Source organism: Danio aesculapii, chromosome 20 (assembly GCF_903798145.1).
Source record: "Danio aesculapii chromosome 20, fDanAes4.1, whole genome shotgun sequence".
In the NCBI taxonomy this organism is placed as follows: domain Eukaryota; kingdom Metazoa; phylum Chordata; class Actinopteri; order Cypriniformes; family Danionidae; genus Danio; species Danio aesculapii.
The window spans coordinates 47096053-47123992 of NC_079454.1; the positions used below are offsets into that span (position 1 = coordinate 47096053).

A 27940-nucleotide genomic window follows, 5' to 3' on the forward strand; every position below is an offset into this window, starting at 1 on the left:
CAATGAACCGGCATTCCTAATGTTCGTGGGAAGAGCATTCCACAGTTTGGGAGCACGGAAAGAGAACGCCCTACCTACCATGGTGCTGAGTTTGCAGCGAGGCTGAAACAGCGTAGTACTTGAGGCAGAGCGTAGACAGCGAGAGGTAGAGGAAATATATATCAGGATATTAGGTCACAAATGTAACCTGGAGCAGAACCATGAACCGCTTTATATGTTAAAATCAATGTTTTAAAATCAATACGAGACTTGACGGGCAGCCAGTGAAGCTGTTGGAGTATGGGAGTGATGTGCGACCGAGACGATGTATGTGTCAACACACGTGCAGCAGAATTTTGAATGTATTGTAATATCTTGAGAGAATTTGCTGGTAACCCTCCGAACAGAGAATTGCAAAAATCCAAGCGAGACGTGATAAAAGCATGGACGAGTCTTTCAGCATCAGGCCTCGAGAGAAAAGGACGCAAGCGGTCTATATTACGAAGATGATAAAAGGCCGTTTTAGTTACATGTTTAAAATGAGGCTTCAGACTAAGCTGAGGGTCAAGGAGAACACCAAGATTACGGACCTGCGGAGATGGTGATAAGACAGACCCATCAAGCGTTAACTCAAATTCACTACACCTCTTAATGTTAGGAGTGCCAACCAATAAAATCTCTGTTTTCAAACTATTCAGTTCCAAATCCCTAAAATTTTGAGGCCCACCGCAGCATGACGTAGGAGTGTGCTTTTCCCCACTCACCAAATTGATTGACAGCCTCATATTAACATGTATCTGTAGTAACGCGTATAATCATATCCACAACGTCAGGATTTGAAAAGCATCTGAGATTAAAAGATCTGTTCCAACTCTCTGTGATCAGCTGCACCTTAAGATGAGTATTACAATTTTAAAACAGTGCATGTTTGTACTGATTTACAGACACATTCTGGAGTAAGGGGTACAATAAGAGCCCTTTAATGCTATTTTTTTGACCACATAAATATCAGCATCTGCACAAAATTGCTCTTTCTGGGCCTATAAATAAAACTGAATTCTTTTTTTTGCATTAGCATCATATTCTCATTATACTAGACTGTATAAGTGCATGTTTGTACTGCTTTACAGGCACATTCTGAAAGAAGGGATAAAATAGGAGCTCTTTAATGCTATTTTATGCCCGTATAAATATCAGCATCTGCACAAAATGGCTCATTTTGGGCCTATACATTAAATTGAATTGTTTCTTTTCTCATTATACTAGACTGTATGATCTGTAGGAGTGCATTTTTTACATATGCAAATTTATTATAGAGGTTAAACAGTTTCATTTTGTATTTTTCATATGTCACGGTTTACAATTTAAAATACCACTGACCTTTGCATTTCAGCTGCCCATAGATCAGGGTGGAGGTGAAGGAAAAGCCATGTACATTGACACTGAAGGAACTTTCCGTCCAGAGAGACTGCTGGCTGTGGCTGAACGGTCAGTGCTGCTTCATCTTCCTTAATCCTACACCTCATTATAGAGTTGGAAGAAACACAACTTTTCAAAGCTGCATGCTTTGCAAAATGATTCTCAGTTTCGAAGCATTCGAAAGGGGCACCTGATGGTAAAATGCATGTAAATGCAACAAAACTTAAGCAAAACATGTCTTGACTTTTTCAAACACACTGCAAATGGTAAATTAGAAGTATAACCTATCGAATGCACTTAAGGTATCATCTATTATCATTACAAATTAAGTTTCTGCATATTATAAGTTATTTTTGAAAGCTTATGTTGTTTGTTACATTGTGAAATCTGCTAAACAGGACAACAAGAGAATATTAACTAATATTATTGACTTTTCTCTTAAAAATAAAATGTACAAACTCGTGAAGCTCGAGATCAGTTAAAAGCTATGAAACTCTTTCATTGATTCACCACTGGGGTAAAATCAAAGTGAACCTACCAATTGATTCGCACTTGTTTTGCAAATAAAAATAAATGCAGTGCTTTGAAAGGAGCCATCACTAACCCACGATGCAACAAGTGACGTTCAATATAAAAAGACAATTTATTAACAGCAGATCATGAATAATCCCAAAAAACATGAAGTGTTTATGCAGCGATATCACAGAAATGTTGAATTTTAGTGTACTGTGGACATTAAGAGCTTTGTCCACGATTATTCTTGTGATACTAAAATACCCAGCATATTGTTAGTTTATTGCTGGATTAAAATAATGCTCAGTTTGCACTACGGATTATTTTAAGCACAAATTTATTATTTCATTTTATTATATTGTTATTTAAATAAAATAATAATGATTTATGGGCGTTCCCCAAACTGGAAGTCAAACCATAATTTAGGCACAATATGTACAATTTCTTACATTAAATTATCCAAAAACCACTAGAACAGTGTCATATAATATTATATAAGAATTATGTGTTTACATTATCCCACATGGCAAATTTTAATGCTTGATTTTTTTTTTTTTAATGCATTTTTTAAAGCAGTTTTCACTACGTATATATGGATAATTTTAGCACACATTTATTTTGTTATTATTATATTTATTTTATTTTGTTTATGGAAATTCCTCAAACTGGAAGTCAACCTACTGTATATTTTAAAGACACATTTCATTGAAATGTTTTATATTTATATATATATATAACAGAATCATCTATTCACATTATCCCAAATGTTTCAAAGAATATTCAAATCCAGAGAAATAAGCTATTTTAACTAGTGACATGAAAAAAAATTAAAAATATACATATTTTATTAGAATGTGAAATTTTAAAGACTTTAAGACATGATTCGTTTTCTGAGCGCAATTGATGGATGTTTATAAAAAATGTATCACCAGGAAGAATTAAGCTATTTATCAAAACTTTAAATTAATAAATATCATGTCTTCTCTTTACATAATTTTGTCATTATTATTTATTTGTATAATCTCCTAATTGAATTATGAAGTTGTTATTATGTAATATACTTTTATCTATATTAATCTTGCCATGAAACTTAAGGCATAAACTTGCTGATGTGGCAATAAACAAACTAGTGAGACGGAGTGTGTGCTGTGATGCCACGCTCTTGATTTCTGGTTTGTAAAAAGCGCATCTAATTTATGTGTTCAGTTATTAGTTGTTTTTAATTGTGTATTGATTGATTAAATGTTCTTGCTATGAGAATAGCCTGAGTTCACTGACATGACATTAAATGAAAAATACATCAACAACATTTCTGGTTTGGTTTTATAGGAAACAGTATAACAGCAGTGAGGCTTTAATATGTTGTGTTTTATATTGGACTGCACAGAGCAGCATTATAGCAGAAGCCTAAAATCTATTTAGTAGGAAAAAATTACTGAAATTCTGTTTGTTGTGTCAGGTATGGTCTGGTGGGCAGTGATGTTCTGGATAACGTGGCCTACGCCAGAGCCTTCAACACTGACCATCAAACACAGCTGCTGTATCAGGCCTCCGCAATGATGACCGAGTCCAGGTAACACACACAAATTCACTAACTGGGTTTCCATCCACAGATTTAAATTAGATTTATGCACAAAACTAGAATATGGCATAAAACATTTGTAAATAAAGCACTGTTTCCATTAAATGAGTCAAAGAGAATAAAATCCTCACTTCCTGATTAAACTGGTGCCAAATACCAAAAAGAAAAATGAATTTGGCGCTATAGGAGAAGCCACTGTGGGCCTTTTTTCTCATATAATAAACTTTATTACTCATAAAATGAAGATAAAACGATGAAAGCATGGTTGCTTTTGGAGGTGTGAGATGCTCTTTGCAAGCGTAGACACTCAAGACAGTTCTGGAGGTAATAATAAAAATACTGAACCACTGTGATGACAGACTTTGCCTGAGGGATTTTAGAAATAACATTTCAGATGTTTTACAATGTACTCCATCTGCTGCTCTCCATTAATTCTGTCCCATCGAGCACATTTTGGTTATTACATGATCTGTTAATGGTCATATGTAATTAAAATATAGTTTTTTTGGATGTTATTTTCAGACCGTTACATTTAAGGATGTCTATAAGCTAGTGTGATGCAATATAGTGCCAAAATTCACATTTAGAAAATATTAAGCCGTTAAAAACGTCAAAAGCTCCCGCTTAAATGGATCAATCATTTATTTGACATCACCTCATACTTCAGTTTCTCATCAAATCTTCTGACCAATCAAATGCTCTTTATTATCTGACATGCCCTGTGCGCTTCAAGAGGCACTCATTAGGTTTTCAATTGATGCGCTTGAGCTCAACCACTCTTACTGGCAGAGCTGTGAGGAAAAACAAAATTTGGGATGTGATGTTTTTTTTTTTTTTTAATAAGGGGAAAAACTTCTCTGTCCAACCCTTTTGTCGTGTATTATTAGAGTTTACGTCAAACATTAAATAAAAAAATGCACATTTTAAAGCACTTTACAGGACCTTTAAAACAAAATCGCACCACTTTTTTGATCCGCATACTGGAATTTATTTGGTAAATGTGTTTCCATTACTGTTAATGCACATTTCGTCTTTCATAAAATGTTTTGTGCACTTCCGTTTTTTTAATAAACATTTTCAACATTTCTGCACATCTTTATTTAAGCTTTTTTTTAAATTATGCATTAATCCAGAATGCACATGTAAATAGGTGGATGACTACGGCTAAACATGACTACGGTCTCCATTAACTGATGTGTGTTCACTTTTTTTGCGTCCAGATACGCTCTGCTGATAGTAGACAGTGCCACCGCTCTCTACAGAACAGATTACTCAGGCAGAGGGGAGCTGTCTGCCCGACAAGGGCATCTGGGACGCTTTCTGCGCATGCTGCTGCGTCTTGCTGATGAGGTAAACAACATCATGCAATGCTAATAAGACCATTTGAGAAATATATATATATATATATATATATATATATATATATATATATATATATATATTTAAAAAGAGGTTTTTATATATATCATTAAACCACACTAAACTGAGCTAAACTGAACTGAACTTAAACACTACAAATTGAACTACACTGTTCCTATTTACTATGACCTTTTATGTGAAGCTGCTTTGACACAATCTACATTGTATAAGCACTATACAAATAAAGGTGAATTGAATTGAATATATATATATATATATATGTATTTAAATACATACATATATATATATATATATATATATATATATATATATATATATATATATATATATATATATATACATATACATATATACATATACATACATATACATATATACATATATATATATATATATATATATATATATATATATATATATATATATATATTTATACATATTTATATATATATATACATATATATATACATATTTACATATATATACATATTTAAATAAGTATATATGTATTTAAATATGATTAATTAAAAATCTAATTAATTAAATTAATTAAATTAATTAAAAATCTGCTTTTATTCTAGTTGAAATTAAACAAATAAGACTTTCTGCAGAAGAAAAAATATTATCAGACATACTGTGAAAATTTTCTTGCTCTGTTAAACATCATTTGGGAAATATTTAACAAAGAAAAGAAAAAATCGAAGGGGGGCTGACTTCAACTGTATATATTCTGACTTCAACTGTATATAAAAGTTTTGGGTTTTTTGGGGGGTTTTTTGTATATGGTGTGATATGTTGAATATGTCTGTTGTATCTGGTTTGCAGTTTGGTGTGGCTGTCGTCATCACTAACCAGGTTGTAGCACAGGTGGATGGAGCAGCCATGTTTTCAGCAGATCCCAAGAAGCCTATTGGTGGAAATATTCTGGCACATGCATCAACTACACGGTAAGTGTAGTTTTATTGTGGTAAAATAAGCGTAATCTAGAGGCCTTTGCCTTTCATATAAGCCACTTCTGATGCCAAATGATTAACTAGAAGTCAAGTTATTATTTGTTATTCCTACAACTTGCATAGGCGACAAGACTTGTGTCAGTTAGTGTAAAAGTAACTAATTAAATTGCCTAAAAATGAAAAGTAATCTTAATAAATCTAAATTGTGCTCATTTTTAGCAGATCAGTTACTTATAACTAGGCCCACACAGTGCACACCCAGAAATAGGCAAATATTTTTAGACCCAAGTCTATTTATTGACTTAAGTATGTGTAAATGTTTTTAAATTATGGTAATCTTACTGAATATGTAAATGTCCATGTTTTATCTAGAATACCGTTTGTGTTGTAAAATGTTCTGTTTTTACTAGATATATTACTTGAGAGATTAGCTTTGTTTAACAAACAAGTGGAACTAATTGGATTTATTTACCTTGAAATAAAATCAGAGCTTTATTCCCAGGTATGTTCACACATGAGGAATTTGTTTTCGTGACAGAGCTTCTATAGTGCAACAGGATTACAGAGACAGGACAAAACACATTATAAATACATTTTAAAAATAGAAGTAGTGAAAACAAATATACAAATTGACAAGTGTATGTACAGGTATATAACTATATACAGTGTTATATCCTCCTGAGACCCAAAGAAATTTATTTAATTTGTTTTTTTCTGTGAATTCCTACATCCTTTGGGTTAAAAATTTTTTACAATTTAGAGTTTTTACATTTTGTTTTTATTTTTAATTATACAGCATGTCCACTGTAGTGGACCACAGGACCATTTTAGTTCCCACTCAGACAACAAAACTGTACAGGATATGGCTGTAGAGGGATATTAATCCAATATTAATGTAACACAAACTAAACAAAAGCCATTTTTTTCTTTTGTATTGAAATTCCTGAAACAGTTTAGTCTGAGAGCCAAAAACAAACAGAAGTGATGTTAATGCAAAACAAATTTAACATAAGAGTGATTTAAAACTTATCGTCATTCTCTAATTGTCTCTAATTGTCTGATTGTCAGACTCTAAATCAGAGTCTCCCTCAACTATCTTATAAAGAATCCTCTCTGCTTCAGTTCTGCCTCCTACAACATGCAGTCATTATTACATTAAGATGGTCCTGGTGTCCACTATAGTGGACATTTAAAAAATGATGATATTTGGAAACACAAACAAGTTAACAGCTTTGAAAGCTAAATGTATTGTTCCTGACACTTTAATAAACAAATATATAATATATAAAAACATTATAAATATATATTTTATATATATTATTATATATAAAACATTCAAAAAGCTAAATGTATTGTTCTTGACACTTTAATAAACAAATATATAATAAATATTAAATAGTACAAAAGCTAATTTTTACATGCCTCTCTCCTTCCCAAAAATGAGCTTGTTTGTATGGCAGCCATTTTGGATGCAGTGTAAGAAGTGGTTCCTAGCATGCCGGCCAATCAAATGACATATCATTAGAAAGCCCAGGATGTCCTCTGAACAGTACAACCTCAACTTGACAGAGTAGCTCAAAAAATTCAGAGAAAATTCATGAAAACACAATGTCCACTACAGAGGGACTGATGTGGCAATGGACAGGGTCTCAGGAGGATACGTGCAGCTGTTATGTGCACATTGGCATGTAAAGTGTGTTGTTAAATAAGTGTATATGTGTATAAATGGTGTATATCAAGTAGTGATGTTGGTTCCACAATTACTATCGTCAAGTTAAAGTTATTATTTGTATTTCATTATTTAAGTTACTACACTCTCAAAGTTATTCTGCAGAAATCTCCAGATTTTTGACACAATTCAGCATAGAAATAGCCAAAATAAAGTCAGCAGATGTGCTGTCTGGCTCTGCTTATAACTGATTACACCCTAACACCGCTCTTAATTGTGTTTCTATTGTAGGTTATACCTGAGGAAAGGCAGAGGTGAGACGAGGATATGTAAGATCTATGACTCTCCGTGTTTACCAGAGGCAGAGGCCATGTTTGCCATTAATGCTGATGGAGTGGGAGATGCTAAAGACTGAAGAAATGGAGAGTAGAGAGTCTGACGCCCATATAAACCAGACCATCAAGAAAAGACTGCTGTTTAGTCTGGATTGATATTAAAAATATATATATTTTGGGAAAAAAGAAAAACCCCTGAGGGTGGAATTTGTGGTTTATTTACATGTTTGCAGATTGATGCATCTGAAAACATTTGAGCTGGTGTAATTATTCACTCTTGACTGTGATGTAAGCCTCTTTACTATGTTATTTACATCTTTTTTTTATGTTTGTTTGTTGGTTTGTGTGTATTTTTTCCTTGTGTATATAAAAGTACTCATAATTAAAGTGTTTTATCTGTTAAACTAAGATGTTTGCACATACATGCCTTCAGTTAAGAGCATTAAAACATGAAAAAAGCAGCAAAACAATGAGACCACTGGAATTTTATTGTCATATTTCAAGACTTAAGGAAATGAAAATAAAGCATACTTCTAATCACAGTTATAGGTTTACTTTCTCAGCATGTACAAATATAAAAAATAGGAATGATATGACTTTTATATCTTCATTTTTTTAAAGAAATTCAATGTTTTGTGCTAAGATATGTGTACAACAGTAATCAATTTAAGACCTTTGTTTTTATTTTTAAGATTATTACGTGCTAGAAAAACTAATTTAAGTACATCCGCAAACAACATTGAATAAATTAAATAAGTCAAGTTAAATATATGTATTTAATACAAAGATTAGATGGTGGTTTTCAATAGACTCCACCCTAATAACTTATACTGCTTGTAGATTGGTCAGTGTGGCTGTCAATCAAAGCCTTTAGCTCCGTCTGAAGAGCAGCGACGTCAGAGTCCTGAGGAAAGTTTAAAAAAGGGGGGAAAACGTCATTAACATTTGTTTTAAAATACGTAACTAGTCAAAAGTTCTTAATAATCATCACTTCAAATACATATTGAGCCTTAAATCGTTTTCCTGAGGTAAATACATCTTTAACTTTACACGACGGTTTGTAAGCTGATGTCTTTCAGCGGTTGAAGCACGGAATATATGAGACGTTATACTTCATGGTAAGTTTTGCAGCTATTTTTTTTCAACATCTTGTTCAGTGTCAATCCATGTTTATTTCGCGATATATATTATTTCTGTGTCTATTCAACGCTACAGCGATCTTTCATGCCAAACGGAAGTACTTGAAACCGCGTTTCGGGTTTCTAATCAAGTCCAGGTGTTGCTTTCTTTTTTCCAAGAGCTCGAATTAAGAGCAATATTTCTTTCCTTCCCCATACCTCTCGAAGCTAAAGAAGTACACTTTAAATATTTAATGATATTTACCCATCATCAGAGTTTCTTAGACATAGATTTAATTTTGATCTCAACATTTGTACACTCTGTGAGGTTGACATTGAAACGACTGTACATTTATTCTTTGAATGTTTATGCAGTAGAACCTTCTGGTCTGATTCATTCGAGTGGTTAAAAGTTTCTCCCAAGTTGTCCTCCCAGTTTTCTTTGGTTTATTAGGGAAAGATGTTAATATTAAATTTGTATTGAACAATATTCCAATTTTGGAGAAATTTTATATTCATAATTCCGGCCCGGAGCCAGGATGACATAACTGAGGGGGCATTTTAATCCTAATGGGGGGCACTAGACCTGGTGACGGATTTTGGTCCCTCTTGTTCCTTTCATTTTGGCTATTTATTCATTTATTTATTATTACTTTGTATTACTGCCAAAGTTACAGACTTAAGGCCTTAATATACTTTTTATAGTAATAATAATATTTTCAGTTTTTCTATTACTGGTTCTACCAATGAAGGTTATGCAACCATACGGTTTACATAAATGCAGACGGATTACGGGACCAAACCAGTGCTTTAAATCATAGTTTAGTTTCCTTATTTCGTTTCGTTTCATTTCAAATAATATAGTAAAGACATCAAACTATGCCCACACATGCAAGCTAACCCACGGTTAGACTATTTGTATACCCAGTAAATATAGTGAAATCAGCATAACCGAATCATCACGCTTCGTAGGCTATAGCCTATTACCCAATCATTCATCAGTGTTAGGGAAAAGTTAAATGTTACAATATAATGTCTTTTTTTAATAGTAGCTAAATGTGTTACTTAGTTACATTTTAAGGCATTAGTGTAGCAAAACAAAAAAAAAGCCTGTCTGCTTACCTCAAAGAAAAAAAGATGACATTCACAGTTATCACCGTGAAAATTGGTTATATTTTGGCATGGATAACACGCATCTCAATAGGCTATATAACTTTTAATATAATTTTAAATTTAAAGCTTTATTGGGCTATAGGCTAACATAAGTGGGGGTTTTTTCTTGAAATTATCTATTTGGCATTTGTAAAAACGACACAATAAGCCATTAAGCCCACCCCTCATTTTATTTACTTATTTAGCCTATTTTAATAACTTTCAGGTTACATTTTTATTTTAGGGCCATGCTTAAAAGTCAAAATAAAATCTATATGTTAGCTGTATTTTAGCCATTAAAAAAGGCCTACAATATTTTCTGGTGTTTAATTTTGCATGAGCAAATAGCAGAATAGCCTGAATTACATATTTTTAAAAAAATATATCATTTAGCCTACATGCAGAGCATGTGAGAGGTTGATCCGCGGCAAATCCACCTACGCACTATATATTTCATTCATTACACTGTAAACTTGACTTCGCAGGCTGATCATCTTTAAACTCAAAAGGCATTTTAAGTCTGCTAACTTGAGACTGCTGCTGCATAATGAGATGTTTCTTTTCACAACTGTAAATGTGCGCAACAAAAACATTCAAAAAGCTTCTCCGTTTTGTCAATTTTATTTGCTTAATTTTAATAATAATGAACATAATAAATTATAGTATAAACTACTGTGGGACTGTGCAGTGTCCAACTAAACATTTTCATTAGGCTACTCTAATATTAATCCTGAACTGAATAACTAATGTGAAAATGACTGGCAGTTGCGTCTCTGCTAAAATTAATTTAACAGCAAATTTCCAAAACATGAAATGAATTAGGCTGCTCGCCTTCCACCACTAGTCCAGTTTTCTCCCATGTGAGTTTAGAGTGCGCCTCCGCCGCCGCGTGTGCGTTTTAACGACTATATACAGGCGCACCCTGACCTGATGCGGGGACCAGATCTCTGGGCTATTGCTTTAATTTAACAATTTTCAGAATGTAATTGCCTTTTCATATTATAAAATATCAAAATGTTTGTTCTGACGGCTGGAATGACAGGAGTGTTAGTATAATAACCATTGTTTTTAGTTTTCCATAAGGAATTTTGGTTATACTGTAAATTTTTAAAGTTGCTAAAATCAAAATGTGGAAGAAGACGGTTAAGTGTATTGAAAAAATGTAAATTAATAGAAGACCCAGGAGTGTAAATGTGTTTTTTTTTCTTTTGGTTTGTGTGTCTATTCTATGTTAAAAATGTATTTATTTGTATTATTATCTTATTGATTTGATTATTATTTGTGCTCTGTTCTGTAAATATAGATGAAAGTTGGTAATCAAATTTTGCTTTATTGTATTTGTGTTATAATGAAAAAAAAAAAGCCAAGAGTTGCTGCGATGTACCACAAAACAGACACAAGCAACACTTATTACCTGGTTGAATCCACAATAAAAGTAATGATATGTGTAAAACTACTAAAAACAAAATTATACTTCACCTCATTTGCTCCTGCTGGTGTGTTAAGAGCTAATTGCACCCAGTTTCTGGCTTCTGACAGGTTTCCGAGCTCTTTATGACACTGAAAACCAACAAGTATTAAATCAATCGTATTCTAACAATAAACGCATTTTTAAAGAGCCATTCTTATTCAATCGTTAAATTCGTTCATCCAGTTATTGCACAGAGGACTTTTAAAGAAATACCTTTTTACCCAAAATGAAAATTTAATTATAAAGGGATAGTTTACCTAAAAATGAAAATTCTATCATAATTTATTTACTCTTGACTTGTTCTAAACCTGTTTGAGTTTCCATTTTTTCAAAAGAAGATATTTAGAAAAATGCTGGAAACCTGTAACCATTAGCTGTGTCTTATTTCAGAGGCTGCATCCTCCATGAGACAATCTAGGCTACAGAGAACAGATCTCCTCAGCTAACACCCAAAACAGCCGCCATTAATAAGCGGTAATCAAATTTGTCTCGCTATAGGTGTTTGTCTTTTTCTCAGAGTAACTTTAAAACGTATCTTAAGTGATCTGAAGGCAAAGCTAGGCTTACAGAAGCTGGAAATATATCTCCTTTGATCCATACATGTACACATAAAACTTTTAAAACTACTGCTTTTTTTAGATAACATGTTTAAATATCCAAGTAGAATAAACCCAATTCAAACATTTAATCCGGAGTTTTCTTTCAAAAACTTCCTGCTGTTATTATCGCGCAATTAATCTTGGGATGTTTGAGGCCGCAAAGGATCCACTGGTTGGATTCTTCGATACCTGGAAAATGGGACACATTTTTAGGGCTGCATTTGATGGAGCCTTCGAATTTTTAAAAAATGAGACAGCCTTTATTGCGCCTCGATGATGCAGAGCCCTTCGAATGCATCCTTCAGAGGATGCAGCCTCTGAAATGAGACGCAGCTACAGAGTAACCATTGACTTCCATAGTATTTGTTTTTCCTATGTAAATGGTTACAGGTTTCCAACATTCTTTAGAATAACATCTTTTGTGCTCAACAGAACCAAAAAATAAAGTCAATGGTGGGAAAATGATGACAGAATTTTCATTTTTCATGAAATATCCTTTTAAGTTCTCTGGCCATCCAAGATGTGACTTCTTTCTTCAGCAGAACAATAAAGAAGATTTTTTGCATCTGGACCTGTATCCTTATTGATTCGTATAATGCAAGACAATGGTCACCCTTTTAAATTAAAAATAAACACATTAAATCAAGTCCAAATCAATCCAATTGGCTCCTGATGATACACTGAGGTCTTATAGAGCCAAACGATCAGTCTGTGCAAGAAACTTAACATTTTTACAATATTATTAACTTTAATCCAGAGCATTCACACTAACACATCTGCAACCCGACAACGGTTTACCCAAGCTGTATATTAAAGCTATTGATCTTGTAAACAATCTTCAATTTCCTACACGTTCCCACACAAAAATGTGTTTGTTTCGCTTCACTAGACACCAGTGTGTCATAAGGAGTCACGGCTACTGATTTGGACTTGCATATATGTTTATTTTTAATGATAATAATAAAAATGTTAACTGCTGACTGCCATTTTATGAATCATTAAATAAGGTTTAAGCTAAAATTCTTCTTTAATGTTATACTGAAGAAAATAGTTTTTTTGTGCGTAAAACTATCCCTTTCATACCGAGTCACAATCATATTTCCTACTACCTGGTCATAGTCATACATGACAGAATTGATATTTCATTGTTCCTTCAAAATACATTTGTTTTAAGATTGTGCAGAATGAATCTATTATAGACAATACAGGGCAAAACATACCTTAGCGATATACAGCCGAACAGTTTTGGAGAAACCAGGATTTAACTCCTCTGCCTAGAAATCAGACAAAGCAGAAACATGCATTTTATGAATCTTCCTAAGCTTAAGATTACAATATATACTTATCCAAAAAAAAAACTCAGATCTCACTGATACCTTGAGGAAATTCTCTAAAGCTTCATTCAATGAGGATGTTGGTGGAGTTTCATAAAACGTGGCAGCAGCTTTTTTCTCCAACCAACTCAAACAGTTCACCTACAACACACACAGACCTCAAGAGAGTTTAATACAGTCATCTAGAGCTAGAGGTAGTTTACATTAACACTTTTTTTAAAATGTGACTTTTTTAAATGTGTAATTGCCTTTTTAATTGGTGAAAAAAATGAATTAACAGTTGAATGATCTGAATAAAATTAAATCCTCACAGGATTTAAACCAACACAATCCAATAGAACTTCATAGTTAAAATGCTTTAACAAATAGAACATGTCACAGCCCAAATGTTAAATATATTAGTAATACCCCTTGTGAATTGTGTTTGGGACAATAAACATAATACAATAAATTCATATAAAAACTGTACAAAAGCTTGATTATTTTTTCTAACTTTAAAATATCAACTATATAATTATAGCTATAATCAAGCTATTTTGCAACTATTTTGGGTGTTTTAAAAGCACTATAGGCCACGAAATAGCCATAAGTTGCTGATGTGGCAATAAATATGTAATAAATAAATAAATTAATTAATTAAAAGCACTATACCAACAAAACTCTTTGGACTGGATCAAATTTAGCTTTCAAAATTCATAAAGGTGATCAATTGTAATGAATACCATTATAAAATGACACCTATAAATATCTGTAACTTACTGTATCCCATTGCTTTCTCAGATACTTGATTCTTATTGGTCCATTGCATCATAAAAAATATATATTATTCTTAGAAAACCACCACTGAATCTAATAACACAGGCTCATTTGGGTACCACCCAATGATCTTGACCATTAGTGAATATATAAATGAGGATATGAATAATGTCTGAATATTAATACAAGTAGGTTAGTGTGGGCTGCATCCAACTGTTTTTCTTTCTGCAGGTTTCACATTTAAAGTGTTAGTAAATTATTACAGCTCAGATCAATGTTTTATGTCTTAATAGTTTTATTTTGTGGCAAGTATCCATGTACTTATTGGGATAATGTACATTTAGCCAGTTTTTTTGTAGAATAAAGCCTGCTAGAACAACCAACTACATGTACATTATCCTTGAATTAATATATATGAACAGACCTCTAAACACCATCGGCCCAGCAGGTAAAAACAAATAGGATCGTCGTCACACAGAGCTAAAGCTCGATCCAAATGCTCCTGTCAGAATACATCCAGAAACAAACACAGTCATTAAATGCACGTCTGAAGATACTCAACTCTATATTTAATTTATTTTAAGCACTGATATAAAGGCTCACCTTGAGTATGTGACCGCTTTTCAGTTTTCCATGAATGCTGTCGTACTGTGAAGACTGACGTGCGAGGATGGCAAACCTGAAAGAGAGAGCAGATGAGCTACCAACAACAGAAATTAAGCTAGGTGAAAATGTGGGAATGTTTTTTTTTCATACCATTTGTGACAATCTGCACTCAAGCCATTCCTCGTCAGCGCTGCTTCGGCTTCATAATTACCTTGTGAGTCAAAGGGTCAAAGGTCAGTGTATACTGTAAAAAGTATCTGTAAATTAGCAGTTTTCCATATTTTGTGATTTATGTTTTTGAATTGCATTTAAGGGACCTAATCTTTATTCCAATAACTTTTAACCATGAAAAGTTAGAAAAAGTTAGTTTTATTAACATGTTTAATAGTTTAAATTGATATATTGTCTGGGTTGGTGTTATATATTATGGTTAAAAAACCTGCCAGTAAATTTTGGGTTGTTTTACAGACTTATTTCTCTATATACTAGTTCTTATACATCATATTATTTCAAACTACTAAAATGTCAATAAAAGTCACTTTGTTAAACTGTAGAGTTGAATTGTAACATCAAAAGTCCACAAAGCAGAGATTAACATCCCATAATGCAATTCACAACCGTAAATAAACACCTGTGAAAAACAAAATACGGAAATTATAAATGAACAGTTATCATTTACAGTGCAGTTACAGTACATTGCTTTTATTAATGTTATAAAAATGTGCATATTATTATATGCTATGTCTAAAATTCATTAGAACTTTGTCAGAACACTACAAAATGTTTCCTATGTATTTGCAGTAGGGATGCACCAATTTATTTATTTTTTTAATAATTATGTGAAAAGTTTTAGTTTTCAACTGAAAGTGAAAAATGGCTGAAGATATGAGCCAGAAAAAAGACTCTGATGCATTGCACTGTCAGCACTGTTCAGCGTGCTGTTATCCCTTCAGCCGTAGTCACTTCTGTAAAGGGGCTTTCACACTGGACACGGAAAGCGCTGCAAACCTATTAATTTCAATGGCTTGTGCTGCACAATTGTGGTTTGTTGCTATGCTGAGCAAAGTGTAAGAGCAGCAGAGTGCACCATCAACTAGCTTGCTCGAACGCCACAGTCAAAGTTCAAAATATCTCATAAACTTATCTATGCATATCCATTTAAAGCAAATAACTTGTTCATGATGCTTGCAATAGCGATACTGCGCTGTCATGGCAATGCTAGTTAATTGATGCCTTTTGACTCATTTACTATCATTAAATGTTTACCACTAGTTAAATGTGGTTATTTTATCGGCTTGTGTTATTTTTAAATCAATGCAATTGAAGTTATTGAGTTAAATTTTAAAAAAGACATACAAAATTACATTATGTAATTTAATAAAACAAAAAATATTGAGCCAAAAGCATCCAAAATTTTGTTTCGGCCTAAAACTTTAATTTCAGGACATTCTTAATATGCAGTTTGTCATATAATGTATGTTAGAACGTGTTGTACACTTCGTAGGGCACTAGTGTGGATTGTAATGTATTATTGTAATGTTTCCTCACCTTGCTCTGCGTAGTTTTTCTTTTCTTCTCTGTTTTCGGTTGTCTCACACATGTCGCTGTAGGCGCGAGCCAGTCGCCACATAAACTCTGCATTATCAGCATACTGATCACACACACACACACACACACACACACACACACAACAAAAACAACGATTCAGCTTTTTTTTGAATGCTATATGTTTTAAACCTTCTTTGTCTGAACTGTGAACTATTTTGTTTGAAAAGTGTAATGGCGGCGACTCAGTGGCTCAGTGGTTAGCACTGTCGCCTCACAGCCAGAAGGTCGCTGGCTCGAGTCCCGGCTGGGTCAGTTGGCATTTCTGGATGAAGTTTGCATGTTCTCCCCATGTTGGCGTGGGTTTCCACCGGGTGCTCTGGTTTCCCCCACAGTCCAAACACATGCGCTATAGGTAAATTGAATAAGCTAAATTGGCCGTAGTGTAAGTGCGTTTCCCAGTATTGGGTTGCGGCTGGAAGAGCATCAGCTGCATAAAATATATGTGGTGACCCCTGATAAATGAGGGATTCATGTAAATGACAGAAAGATTGCTTTGAACAATTTGATCAATTACAATAGTACGTTTTAATGTTCAATTTAGATTTAACTACTAGAAAAATGAAAATTTAACTAAAAGTTTTACATTTTATGAGTTTAATAATATAAATCATACACAACAGTTCAAAAGTTGATTTTTCAAAAGGTAAAAATAGTACATAAAGTTAATAAATAAATAAAAAAACAGTAAAAAGTAGAATTGTAAAATGTTAATTTTAAAAATATATATTTTAATACCTTTTTAAAATGTTGACCCAATTTATTTTTGTAATGTCAAGCAGAATTTTTGATGTTATTACTTTCGTTTTTGCTTATGTTCAAGAAACATTTCTTGATAAAAATCATGTTTTTGCTAAATATTTTATGTAAATAATTATTTTCAGAATTGTTTGCTTAATAGAAATTTCAAACGAACATCATTTATTTGAAATAGCACTATTACTGTAACTTTACTTTTTTAAATCTTTGATGAAATCTATATTTTATATTATAGTATTTTTCTGTATATTTTATTTATAGTATGTTGTAGTAGTTATAATATTTATAGTATATGTCGAGTCAAATGGTTAACTGTTGAGTAGCTCTAGAATTGTTTTTCTTATACTGTATAGCTGTAAATTTACATTTATGTTTAAGTAGTATGTAGCACCATGTTTTGTCAGACATGACATTTCATATGCCATGTCTATACTATATGTAAAAAAAAAATGTAAAAGTAGCAGAATGACAATAAAGCTTGGCTTGAAATAAAGTATGAATTTCTTATGAAAAGAACATATTGGCCCTGAACTTGAATACATTGTGTCCAAAATAATTTGACAACAATCAAAAAATGATTACAACTTTGTTCAACTTTTCTGTGAATATTGTCTAAAACAAATATGCAAATATTTTGAAACATAAATGGTTCATTTTATCTGGGTTCATACACATTTTTACCATTAAAATTCCAGGACTTTTCCAAAACTTTCAGGTAGATATTCATGGCCTAATGGTTAATGTAATTTCTATGTACAAGTAGTAAATAAGAAAAAATGAAAGTTAATTTATTACAGCATATAAAAAAATATGTGACAATCTATATAGTTTATATTTATTTTTATATCTATAAAATAGTTTATTAGGAAGTATCTTTTGTAGAAAACTGTAGAAATGTTGGCTTGTGTTTTCACAAGACTTTAAAAGAAGAGTACAAATCAGCCTTGCACCCACACTATCGCCCCTCTGTAGTTAGAGATTGTTTCTGGACATGACACTCAAAATGTTTCACAGTAAAAGCGAGTGAAGCAGAGACAAAGCTGAAACTGTGAGTCGCTTTTTTTACTCCACACAGAGAACATCACGAAAAAGGACAGACAGCACAATTGTATTTAAAATGTACCCAATAATACCCATACACTCTCATTCACATACATACACTACAGACAATTTAGCTTACCCAATTCACCTATATCGCATGTCTTTGGACACCGGAGCACCCGGAGGAAACCCACGCGAACTTTGGGGACAACATGCAAACTTCACACAGAAATGCCAACTGACCCAGCCAAGGTCGAACCAGTGACCTTCTTGCTATAAGGCGACAGCGCTGCCCACTGTGCCACCGCAGCGCCCCCAATAATATTATCTCAAATATATTCAAGTACACAGATAATTCCTTAACAAATTTCCATGACTTTTATAGAACATTTTGGGTTTATTCATATTTCCAAATCTTTTCCAGGCCTGTAAAATGCCTTGTCAAATAACCATGACTTTTCCAGGACCGTATGAACCCTGATTTATGTTTTTTCCCTTTGGTTATCATACCTTCTCTCTCTAGATATCAGTCACTCACCAGCGGCCTGTTCTCCATCAGCAGCTGGAAGCCTTCGGTTTTCTTCCCAGCGTCCCCTGCGTGCAGTAGATCACACTGAGCGAGCAGGAGGACGAGTTCAGGAATGGGAATGTCTGTTAAAGAGTCCACCATCAGCGCTGAATCTTCATCCTCCTCTTCCTCAGCCTGTGAATCTTCCTGCCGCAGGGTGAGCACAGTGGCGCAGCTCTGCTCTTCATCCTCCTCGGAGTCTCTGTCCTCGTCCTCTCCATCTTTATCTGTCTCGCGATCTGTCTCTCGGTCAGTGTAATCGGACTCTGCGTTGGAGTAGGCTGTGGAGTATCTGGATAAGAAAAAAAAAAAAAAAAGAGTTAACTGTGGACCCTTTTACATTTCCGGGTTCCTCAGTAGTGGATGTCATTATAGTTGGATAAAATTAAAGCGCAGTGAATGAGAGAGTACAAGAAAATTTTTTGTACAATCCTATTTGCTTAAATAATAAAAGAAAAACTCCATGATGGTGTTATCAAGACTTTCAGAAAAAAGAAAAAAAAAATGTATGAGACTGATAATGGCAGCCAGAAGAGAGTACAACGTCAAATTTACTGTCCTGCCCCATAAACGCTGCATTATAAACACCTCAAATAAGTGGTAATTTGTTTTTTGTAATTTGATGCAAAGACTAAATAATACATAGATAAATACATTTAAATGTGTCAAATTATTAAGAACTTTCAAGGATTTAAGATGATGATGACAGTCATAACAGTCTTGTGAAAAGGGTCCACTGTCCTGGGCCTGATTGAATGAAAGGCCTTCAGTAATTTAACTTTAAAGAGAGAAAACCCCAAAGGCAAGAGATTTTGAGCACTGCAACAAAGTTCTTAAATGAATTAGTTCACCCAAAAATGTCAATTCTGCCTTTAATTACTCGCCCTCATGTCGTTCCAATCCCATCTGACCTTTGTTCATGTTCTTAACACAAATGAAGTATTATGGAATACTTCCATACTCTAGTACGCTAAAAACAGAATACGAGCCAAGTAGTATGTTCAAATTCATAGGCTGTGTCCGAAACCCCGTACTTCCAAACTATATAGTATGCTAAAATCAGTATGCAAGCCGAGTAGTATGTCCGAATTCATAGAATTCGAAAATCAGTTTGCGAGAAGTACCCAGATGACTTACTATTTCCGGCGAGATTCTGAAGTGCGCATCCCATGCATGCTCTGCTATCCCATGATGCCCCACGAGAGAATTCATGAATGGGAGTGAAGCAACGTAACTGACGCAGGTAGGTCACGTGACCATGACAAAATGGTGGATGTAGTACGTCCGAATTCCATTCATACTTCTAACAGTCATACTGTATAGAATGCACTTTTCTAACAGCCGAGTAGTACAATTAAATTCAAATGCAGTACCTAATGAGCGGTAGGCATTTTGGGCGCAGCCATAGTATAAAAAAACAGTATACAAGAAGTACCTGGAGAACCTACTACTTCCAGCAAGATTCTGAAGTGTGCATCCAATGAATGCTACATTATCCTATAGTGCCATGTGAGAGAATTCATAAATGTGATTAAAGCGAAGCAACTAACGCAAGTAGGTAGCGTGATAATGACAGATGTAGTATGTCCGAGTTCCCTTCATACTACTCGCAATAATACTATATAGAACATACTTTTCTAACGGTCGTGAAGTAAATTCAAATTCAAATGTAGAACCTATTTATCGCGAGTAGTAGGATGCACAGCAATGATCCCAAGTCATTTAAAGTACAGAAAAAGAACCAAAAATATTGTCAAAACATTTCACATGGCTTCAGTGGTTCAACTGGAATCATGCAAGCTCCAAGAACACTTTTGTGCACTGAAAAAAAATAACTTTGTCTTCTTTACCAGCCAGGTCAAGGTGTGATTTAACTACAGGGAGCAGAACATATTAAATCAGCAACGTATCACACAAGCGTCATATTGCCCACACACCCTGAAACGGGCACAGAAGATAGTCAACAAATATCAGAGTCAGTTTTTCAGTTGCTTTGGTGCACAAACGTGTTCTTGGAGCTTTGTATGGTCACAGTTGAACCACTGAAGTCACATGGAATGTTTTGACATCTCAAATCTCTATGTCAAGTCAAAGATCAGCCAAAACGCTTTCAATGACGAGCATTTGACAGCCTGAGTCAGTGATTTGAGTTCAGAATTTAATCATTTAAAATATTTTTGTTCCAAAACACATTGATCTGCTTCATAAGACATGTGGTAACCCCTTGGCCGTGTATAGGTTAGTTTGATGGATTTATGTACTTTTAGAAGCTTTAAAGAAAGGGACACTACCTAACACCATTTCACAGTATGGAAGAGCCAGAATGTATTATTATAATGTATAATAAAATGTATTATTTTGTCTGACAGAGGAAAGTCATATCCACAAAGGATGCCTGAAAGGTGAGTAATTTTAACTTTTGTCTAAACCATTCTTATAAGGGAACACTTGGATAATTAAGGGTGAGTAATGACATATTGCAACCCCTGGTTTCATTAAGGGTACTCTTACATTAACTAAAGGATTTCATGTAACTGGTTGCTGAATCTAAAATGCATGTAAATCAAGCTCATGACAGCTCTGTGACATACCCAACCTCGCTGTCATCATAAACACTTGCAACCCCAGCGCTGGCGGTGAAATAAATAGAGCTGGAGCTCATGGATTCAGTGCGCTCCCTCTGCATGTGTGAACGCCGCCGTCGTGATCTCTGACTCTCCTCGACAGTCTTTCTGTTAAGACAGAACATTTTGATAAGACTTGTATTATTCAGAAGAAACAAGTGAGGGAATAAGATATGTGTGGCAAAAGCCGGAGGAGACTTAACTGAGACAAGTGAGGTTAAATGTCAGAGTCTAGTGAGACATGAGAGAGAACAAAATGAGATGAGAATTAGATGAGACAAAAGATTAAAGCTAAAATAAGATATGAGAGAAATGCACATGAGGCAAGAGGACATCGGAGAGAGATTTAAATGAGTTCTAGTGATAAAAGAGACTTAAATGAGATGAAGGGTCAAAAGAGAAATGAGGGAGATTCAGAAAAGACACATGAAAATCAGATGAGACAAGTGAGTCTTAAATGAGACGAGAATAAGCTGAGACAATAGGAAGATTCAGATGAGACACTAGAGACTCAAACGAGACAATGAAAAGAAGTTGAGACTGGCGAGACTTAATTGAGATGAGAATAAGATGAGGCAGAAGGACGATTCAGATGAGACATCGGAGACTCAAATGAGACAAGGTTAGTTTAAGTTCGATGAGACATGATGGAGACTGAAAGAGAGACAGAGAGAGTCGGAAAAGAAAGTCAGATGAGGCTCAGTCAGGAGAGACTTAAACGAGATGGGGAAACGAGGCTTGATGAGACAAGAGAAATTCAGATATTTAAAAATCAGAGAAAGAATTTAAGAAGAGAAAGACTCAAATGAGACGAGAGTATGATAAGATGAAGTCTAATGAGATATACTGGAGACTCAGATGAGATGAATGAAAGTCAGAAAAACCAACAGTGAGAATAGAAGGAAAGAAAATCAGTTGAGACAGTCTACTGAGACAAAATTGAGACTCAGATGAGACAAGAGAGGCACAAATGAGATGACAAGGGGGTTTGATGAAATGTGAGAAAATGCAGATGTTTTAAATTGAGAGGTAAAATATGAGAAGAGAGACAGTGGAGACTCAAATAAGATAACAGAGAGTCAGAGGAGACATAAGGGAGACTCAAAAGACAAGTTATAGTGAAAAGAACCACAAGAGAGAATACGAGGATAACAGAAAGTCAGATAAGACAAAGTCAAATAAAACAAGAAAGAGAAGAGTGGAGTTAGAGAGAAAGTCAGATAAGAAAAGAGACAAAAGAGTCAAGTAAGACAGGAGGGAGACTAAGATGAGACAAGCATTAATAGAGTGAATCTGAGGAGAGGAGAGAAATAGATGAGACATAGGAGACAAGATGAGTCTAGTAAATAAAATAAAAGACAATCTGATGAAAAGTGAGGGAGACTTGGATGAGACTATTGAACGCCAGACAACCTGAAAAACAGTAGTAGAGACAACGAAGACATACATGAGTATAATGAGAAAGGAGAGAAACTCTGGAGACAAGTGGATGTCAAAAGGACGGAAGAAGAAGAGAGAAAAGATATCATATATCAGATATCATATCAGAAGTCATAAAAGACTGGGGACTGAAATGAGACAAAAAAAATTAGGTGAGTGAGACAGGACGGAGACTGAGATGAGACCAGGATGAACAGAGTGAATCTGAGGAAAGAAGAGAATGTTAGATGAGACATTGGGGGAAAAATGAGTCAAAAGGATCAAACAAAACAGAAGAAGAAAATCTCAGAAGACAGGCAAACGTCAAAAGGTGAAATAAGGAACTCAGTTGAGACATGATGAGATACTCAAATGAGACTAGGGCCAGATAAGATAAAAGGGACCCTCAATGGAGGCAATTCAAAGAAAAAACAAGAGAACTGAGGTGAAAAAATTTGGATGAGACATTTGAGACTCATATGAGATGAGATGGGAGGGACTCAAATAACACAAATAAGCAAGAGAAAGCGTAGTCAAGGGAAAGTTGTATGAGCCAAAATCGAGACTCAAATGAGACATGTCATAACAGAGGATTAGATGAGAAGAAACCATGTTCACCCACTTGACGTCTTCAGCGATGGTGGTGGTGATGTCCTTCAGACCCTCACGTAGCTCTGCGATCTCATTCCTCAGACTGGACACGCTCTTCATCACCTCATCCAGAGTCTTCCTCAGCTCCACCTGCTGATCAGGAGACAAACCTTGCACCGCTGCAGTAAGAGCCGAGGAATCCACTGAAATCACACACAAGCTCATCATCAGTGTCATATACACATGTCTAGTGCACCAAGTCGTAGTTAAAGGTCCTGTGAAATATTTTTTTTTTTAGATGTTCACATCAATATGTTAGTCTTACAGATATCAGATACCCCTGGGATGATAACAGAGTTGGGTGTAATGTGTTCCACAGTATTCAAATTACATTTTTGGGGAACACAGTAATGTAACCAATTACAATTTATATTTGTGTTTGTTTGTTTGTTAGCTTTATTTATAGAGCACATAAAAAAAAAACAGATGTTGACCAAAGTGCTTAACAAAAAGACCAGCATACAAAATCTATATATAAATAAATAAATAAATAAATAAATTACATATATATATATATATATATATATATATATATATATATATATATATATATATATATATATATGCAAAATATATAAGACTGAATAAAATGTATTATTTGCAATCAAAAAGCAAGAGACAGAAGATGATTTTTTTAAATGAGACTTAAAAGCACCAAGGAAAGAACATGACCTAATATGTAAAGGCAGACCATTCCACAGATGGGGGGCTGTGACAGAAAAAGCCCTGTTACCTCTTGATTTCAACCGTGTTTTGGGAACAACTAGCTGAAACTTGTTTTCCGACCTGATTGGCCTCAATGAATAATTTGATTAAAGTTAATGTAATTGTGTTACTTACTTTACTAATATAGTTTTAGAATAATAAAATGCTTCTTTTAAATCACGTTTTCCACTGCATCATCAGTTAATAAACAAATTGATTGCAAATAAATTGCTGGAGAGTGTGAGCTGAAATGGTTGATAACGAGAGTGGTTGCTTCTTCAAGTGGAAATACAGACATTACTGTGATTTTATTGAGCGTAAAAACAAGAATATTACTGTAAAATGCAGTCTCTGTCCAGTCTCTAAAGAACTTTCCACTGCTTTTAACCAAAAGGCTGTAGAATACACAAGACATGTCACTCATATCTTTTTGAATAGGGAAAAGTGTAACTGTCAATATGGTGAATAAAGCTCTGCCTACTAGTACAGGAGCCAATCATCGATCAGTATATGGTGAAAAAAAGCCCGCCTTCTAGTACAGGAGCCAATCACTGATCGCTATAAACTGATGATACTCTGGGAGACGGGCTTGGACCAGATGTGAGTTTCTGCAGATTTTGTGTGGACGTTTTGAAATTAAACATATGAGACAGTTGTTGCTTAATTTTATTGGTGATTTCTAATGTGAAATTCAATTGTTAGCTTAGCAAGCAATTTTGGAGAATTTGATGTTTCCCCATCAGACAGAATGCCCGAGAGGTGTTTCAAAGATGGCTGCCGAGTGAAATAACTGGCCTTAAAGAGACTTTGTTTTAATTCAACCAGCACCTTGTTCAAGCACTTGAATAGAAGCACTCTAAGCCGATACTTGTCACCAAGGAGGACACACCAGCGCCTAAAAACACATCGGTCCAACTCAGCCTAAACAGGCTATATTAAATTTTTGTGCAGGATCTGAAGTGAAGGTATCTTCTAAATGTGAAGAGAAGCGTAGCTGCTTAACGTGCCGATTACATATCGCATCTTTTGCGCGCGCATGTTCGTTGTTTCTAATGGAGACGCACGCCTTGCGCACACATATTCTGAGTGCATATTGCGCATGCTCACATTTTCCAGGCACACCAGTTGAAAACCGCAAGTCACGTGACAAGAACTGAGCAATCAGCTTCATTCTTTGTATGGAATATACTCATTTCAGTAGACTAATTACCTCAGACAAACACAGAGCACCTAAACACTGCAGTGCTTTTTCCTGCTATGGATGTCAATGGTTACAGGTATCAAGTTTTCTTCTAAATGTCTGAGAGAATTTTAACTTTTGGATGAACTCTTTAAGTCTTTTGAATGTGTCAAGCTGCTGTGATCAACCCATCATAATGTTTTTCACTGAATATTGAATTACCGAAAGAGCTGCAGTTTATTTTGTATTTATATTTTATATGTTTTAAAAGTAACTTCAAAGTAAAGAAATTAGTAATCTGATTACTTTTTACATTAAGTAATTAGTAATGTAATCAGATTGCAATTTTCCAGTAGTAGTCAGTAATTTGTAATCTATTACTCTTTAAAAGTAACTAACCCAACAATGGATATTAATAATTTCAGGCTTGACTGTATAAGTCTTGTTTTTGATTCTGCCACTATACTGACACATAGGCATTTGTAGCCCCGCCCTCTTTTGAAAAAAGCACATTGGAATCTCATTTGAATTTAAAGCGACAGTCACCAAAATGGCAGGATTAGGCTCAAAGCCTAAAAGGGGCAGATTAAAAGCGTTATAAAACATTATTAGTGTGGTGTTTTGAGCTTAACGTCACATACACACACTAGAGCAGCAGTTCCAAACAGGGGCTGCGTCATATTTTAAACAAATTTTAGCAGTGGACAATGAGGAGAACGGTCGTGTTGCCTTAGTTCATTTTATCCCCTGCTGACCAAAAAAATAAGACAAATTTGTAATTCATCCTCCACAAAAAAGACTCACTGATTCGCCTTAAGAAGCTAAACTGGAACCTGGTGAGGAAGCTCCAAACATTTCGAGTCGCAGCGCTAGTAATATTAGAAACTTGAAATGCAGGAAATACCAAGATAGTTACCTGAACTGTGGTTTAACTCCATTTCCTTGAAGAAAAGAATTCCTGACCCAGCCACAGTGCATTATCTGTGCCAAGTTCTTGCTAACGAATGCATGAAGCTGTCCAAATTAATAAGACATTTCCAGACAGCTCATCCCCATTATGATCCCCAAAATTATGTTTTGCTTTTTATATTAGGCTATTATTTGTGCATAAGCATATCTATATATAGTAATAAACATATCATTTGTTTGGATTTTTTGTCATATCTACTGCAAACTTATATGAGCGATAATATTATATGTGGAGGGGGGCCTTAAAATATTTTCCGGGGGAAAAGGGTCTCAAAAAGTTGGGAACCACTGGTCTATAGACATCAGAGACTTATTTTACATCCAGTAAAAAAAGCATAATAGGTCCCCTTTAAATAGTGTTAAGTCATACTTGCATGCAATTTCAGATCGAATATTCAAAGTAGCGTAGTGAACAATACAGTAACTGTGTCAAAAGTTGACACAAGTTAAATAATAAACAAATAACCGAATATAAAAAGAATTTGAATTTCTGTGTAATATGTTGATTGTAGCAAAATTTTATATTCACAAATGTAGATTTGTTAGTTTCTCGTTGTTTCAAAGCATTTAAAAAAGATTTCAACATTTTAAATAAATCCATAAAACAGGTAAAAACAAAAGGTGCCTCAAAGCTCGAAACTTTTGTCAGCTTATATGGACTGACCCCCCTGAATGTAATGTATTTTCTATTGTAGTATTTAAGGTTTATTTACGTTGTTGTTATTATTTTGTACAACTTTGTTTATTAAATGCTGCTTGGATATAATGTTATATGTTTAACAATGGAAGTTGAAAATGCCTGTTTGTTATTTGAAGGTTAAAAAAAAAATAACTGAATATAAAACCAACTTTATCTAAATGATGGTAAAAGTAAATAACGCAACAAAGATGTAACCTTGTATCTACCCAAGGGAACTAGTGACTGAAGTTGGAGTCAATTTAAAGAGTATCCCACTCATAACAAGCAGCATTTGAGGATGAGAATAAATATTGTACGTTATTTATATCGCAATACCTGCGTCATTGTGTAAAGCAGATCTGGTGTTGTGCAGCAGCAGGCGACGATTTCTCCTCCTAAAAGCCTCTTTGATGATCAATAAAGCGATCAGACCGGTGCTGATAGTCACACCGACACCGAGACCGATCGTTGCGTTTCTGCCCAGCCAGCTCATCGTTTACTGCCCGTGAAATATATAAAACTTGCCCTTAAAATCCTCCTGAATCCCTCGATATCCGTTCATCAGCGGTTACTCTCGCGCGATTCCAACTCGTTGATCTCTTGATCTCATCATTTGAAGATATTAAAGTAGCTCTGTCTCATCTTTTCACTGCCGATTGTTAAATAAATGACTAAATATTTGAAGAGCATCACACTCGCGCAGTTTGACAGTTGATGTCATGCGTGTTATGTATGTGAAAGAGCGTGTGTGTTTATGTGGCTGTATTGGCGCACCCTGGTGGACGGGAGGAGCGACAAAGTTTGTATATATATATTTTTTTTAGTTTATTAATTTATGAATGAACATACCCCACATACAAAATACAAACTAAAA

The 27940-nt window shown here is 34.4% G+C and overlaps 2 protein-coding genes across 2 annotated transcripts in view; one reads left to right on the forward strand and one right to left on the reverse strand.

Annotated features, from left to right (window-relative positions):
• Positions 1–8238, forward strand: part of rad51 (RAD51 recombinase) — a 15114-nt gene extending 6876 nt beyond the window's left edge. The window contains exons 6-10 of the mRNA XM_056481661.1: positions 1373–1467; positions 3371–3484; positions 4714–4843; positions 5699–5820; positions 7787–8238. Of these exons, the coding sequence (XP_056337636.1) occupies positions 1373–1467; positions 3371–3484; positions 4714–4843; positions 5699–5820; positions 7787–7910 (585 nt within the window). The 3' untranslated portion in view covers positions 7911–8238. The remainder of the gene's footprint in view (positions 1–1372; positions 1468–3370; positions 3485–4713; positions 4844–5698; positions 5821–7786) is intronic.
• Positions 8239–8302: 64 nt separating this feature from the next.
• On the reverse strand, positions 8303–27798 carry rmdn3 (regulator of microtubule dynamics 3). The gene is made up of 12 exons (XM_056481660.1): positions 27403–27798; positions 23505–23676; positions 21431–21571; positions 18810–19131; positions 16415–16517; positions 15017–15077; positions 14864–14939; positions 14685–14762; positions 13547–13645; positions 13391–13444; positions 11580–11660; positions 8303–8734 (listed from the first exon to the last, which is right to left on the reverse strand). The coding sequence occupies exons 1-12, from the start codon at positions 27557–27559 to the stop codon at positions 8648–8650; spliced, it is 1431 nt and encodes a 476-aa protein (XP_056337635.1). The 5' UTR covers positions 27560–27798; the 3' UTR covers positions 8303–8647.
• Between the last annotated feature and the right edge of the window lie 142 nt (positions 27799–27940).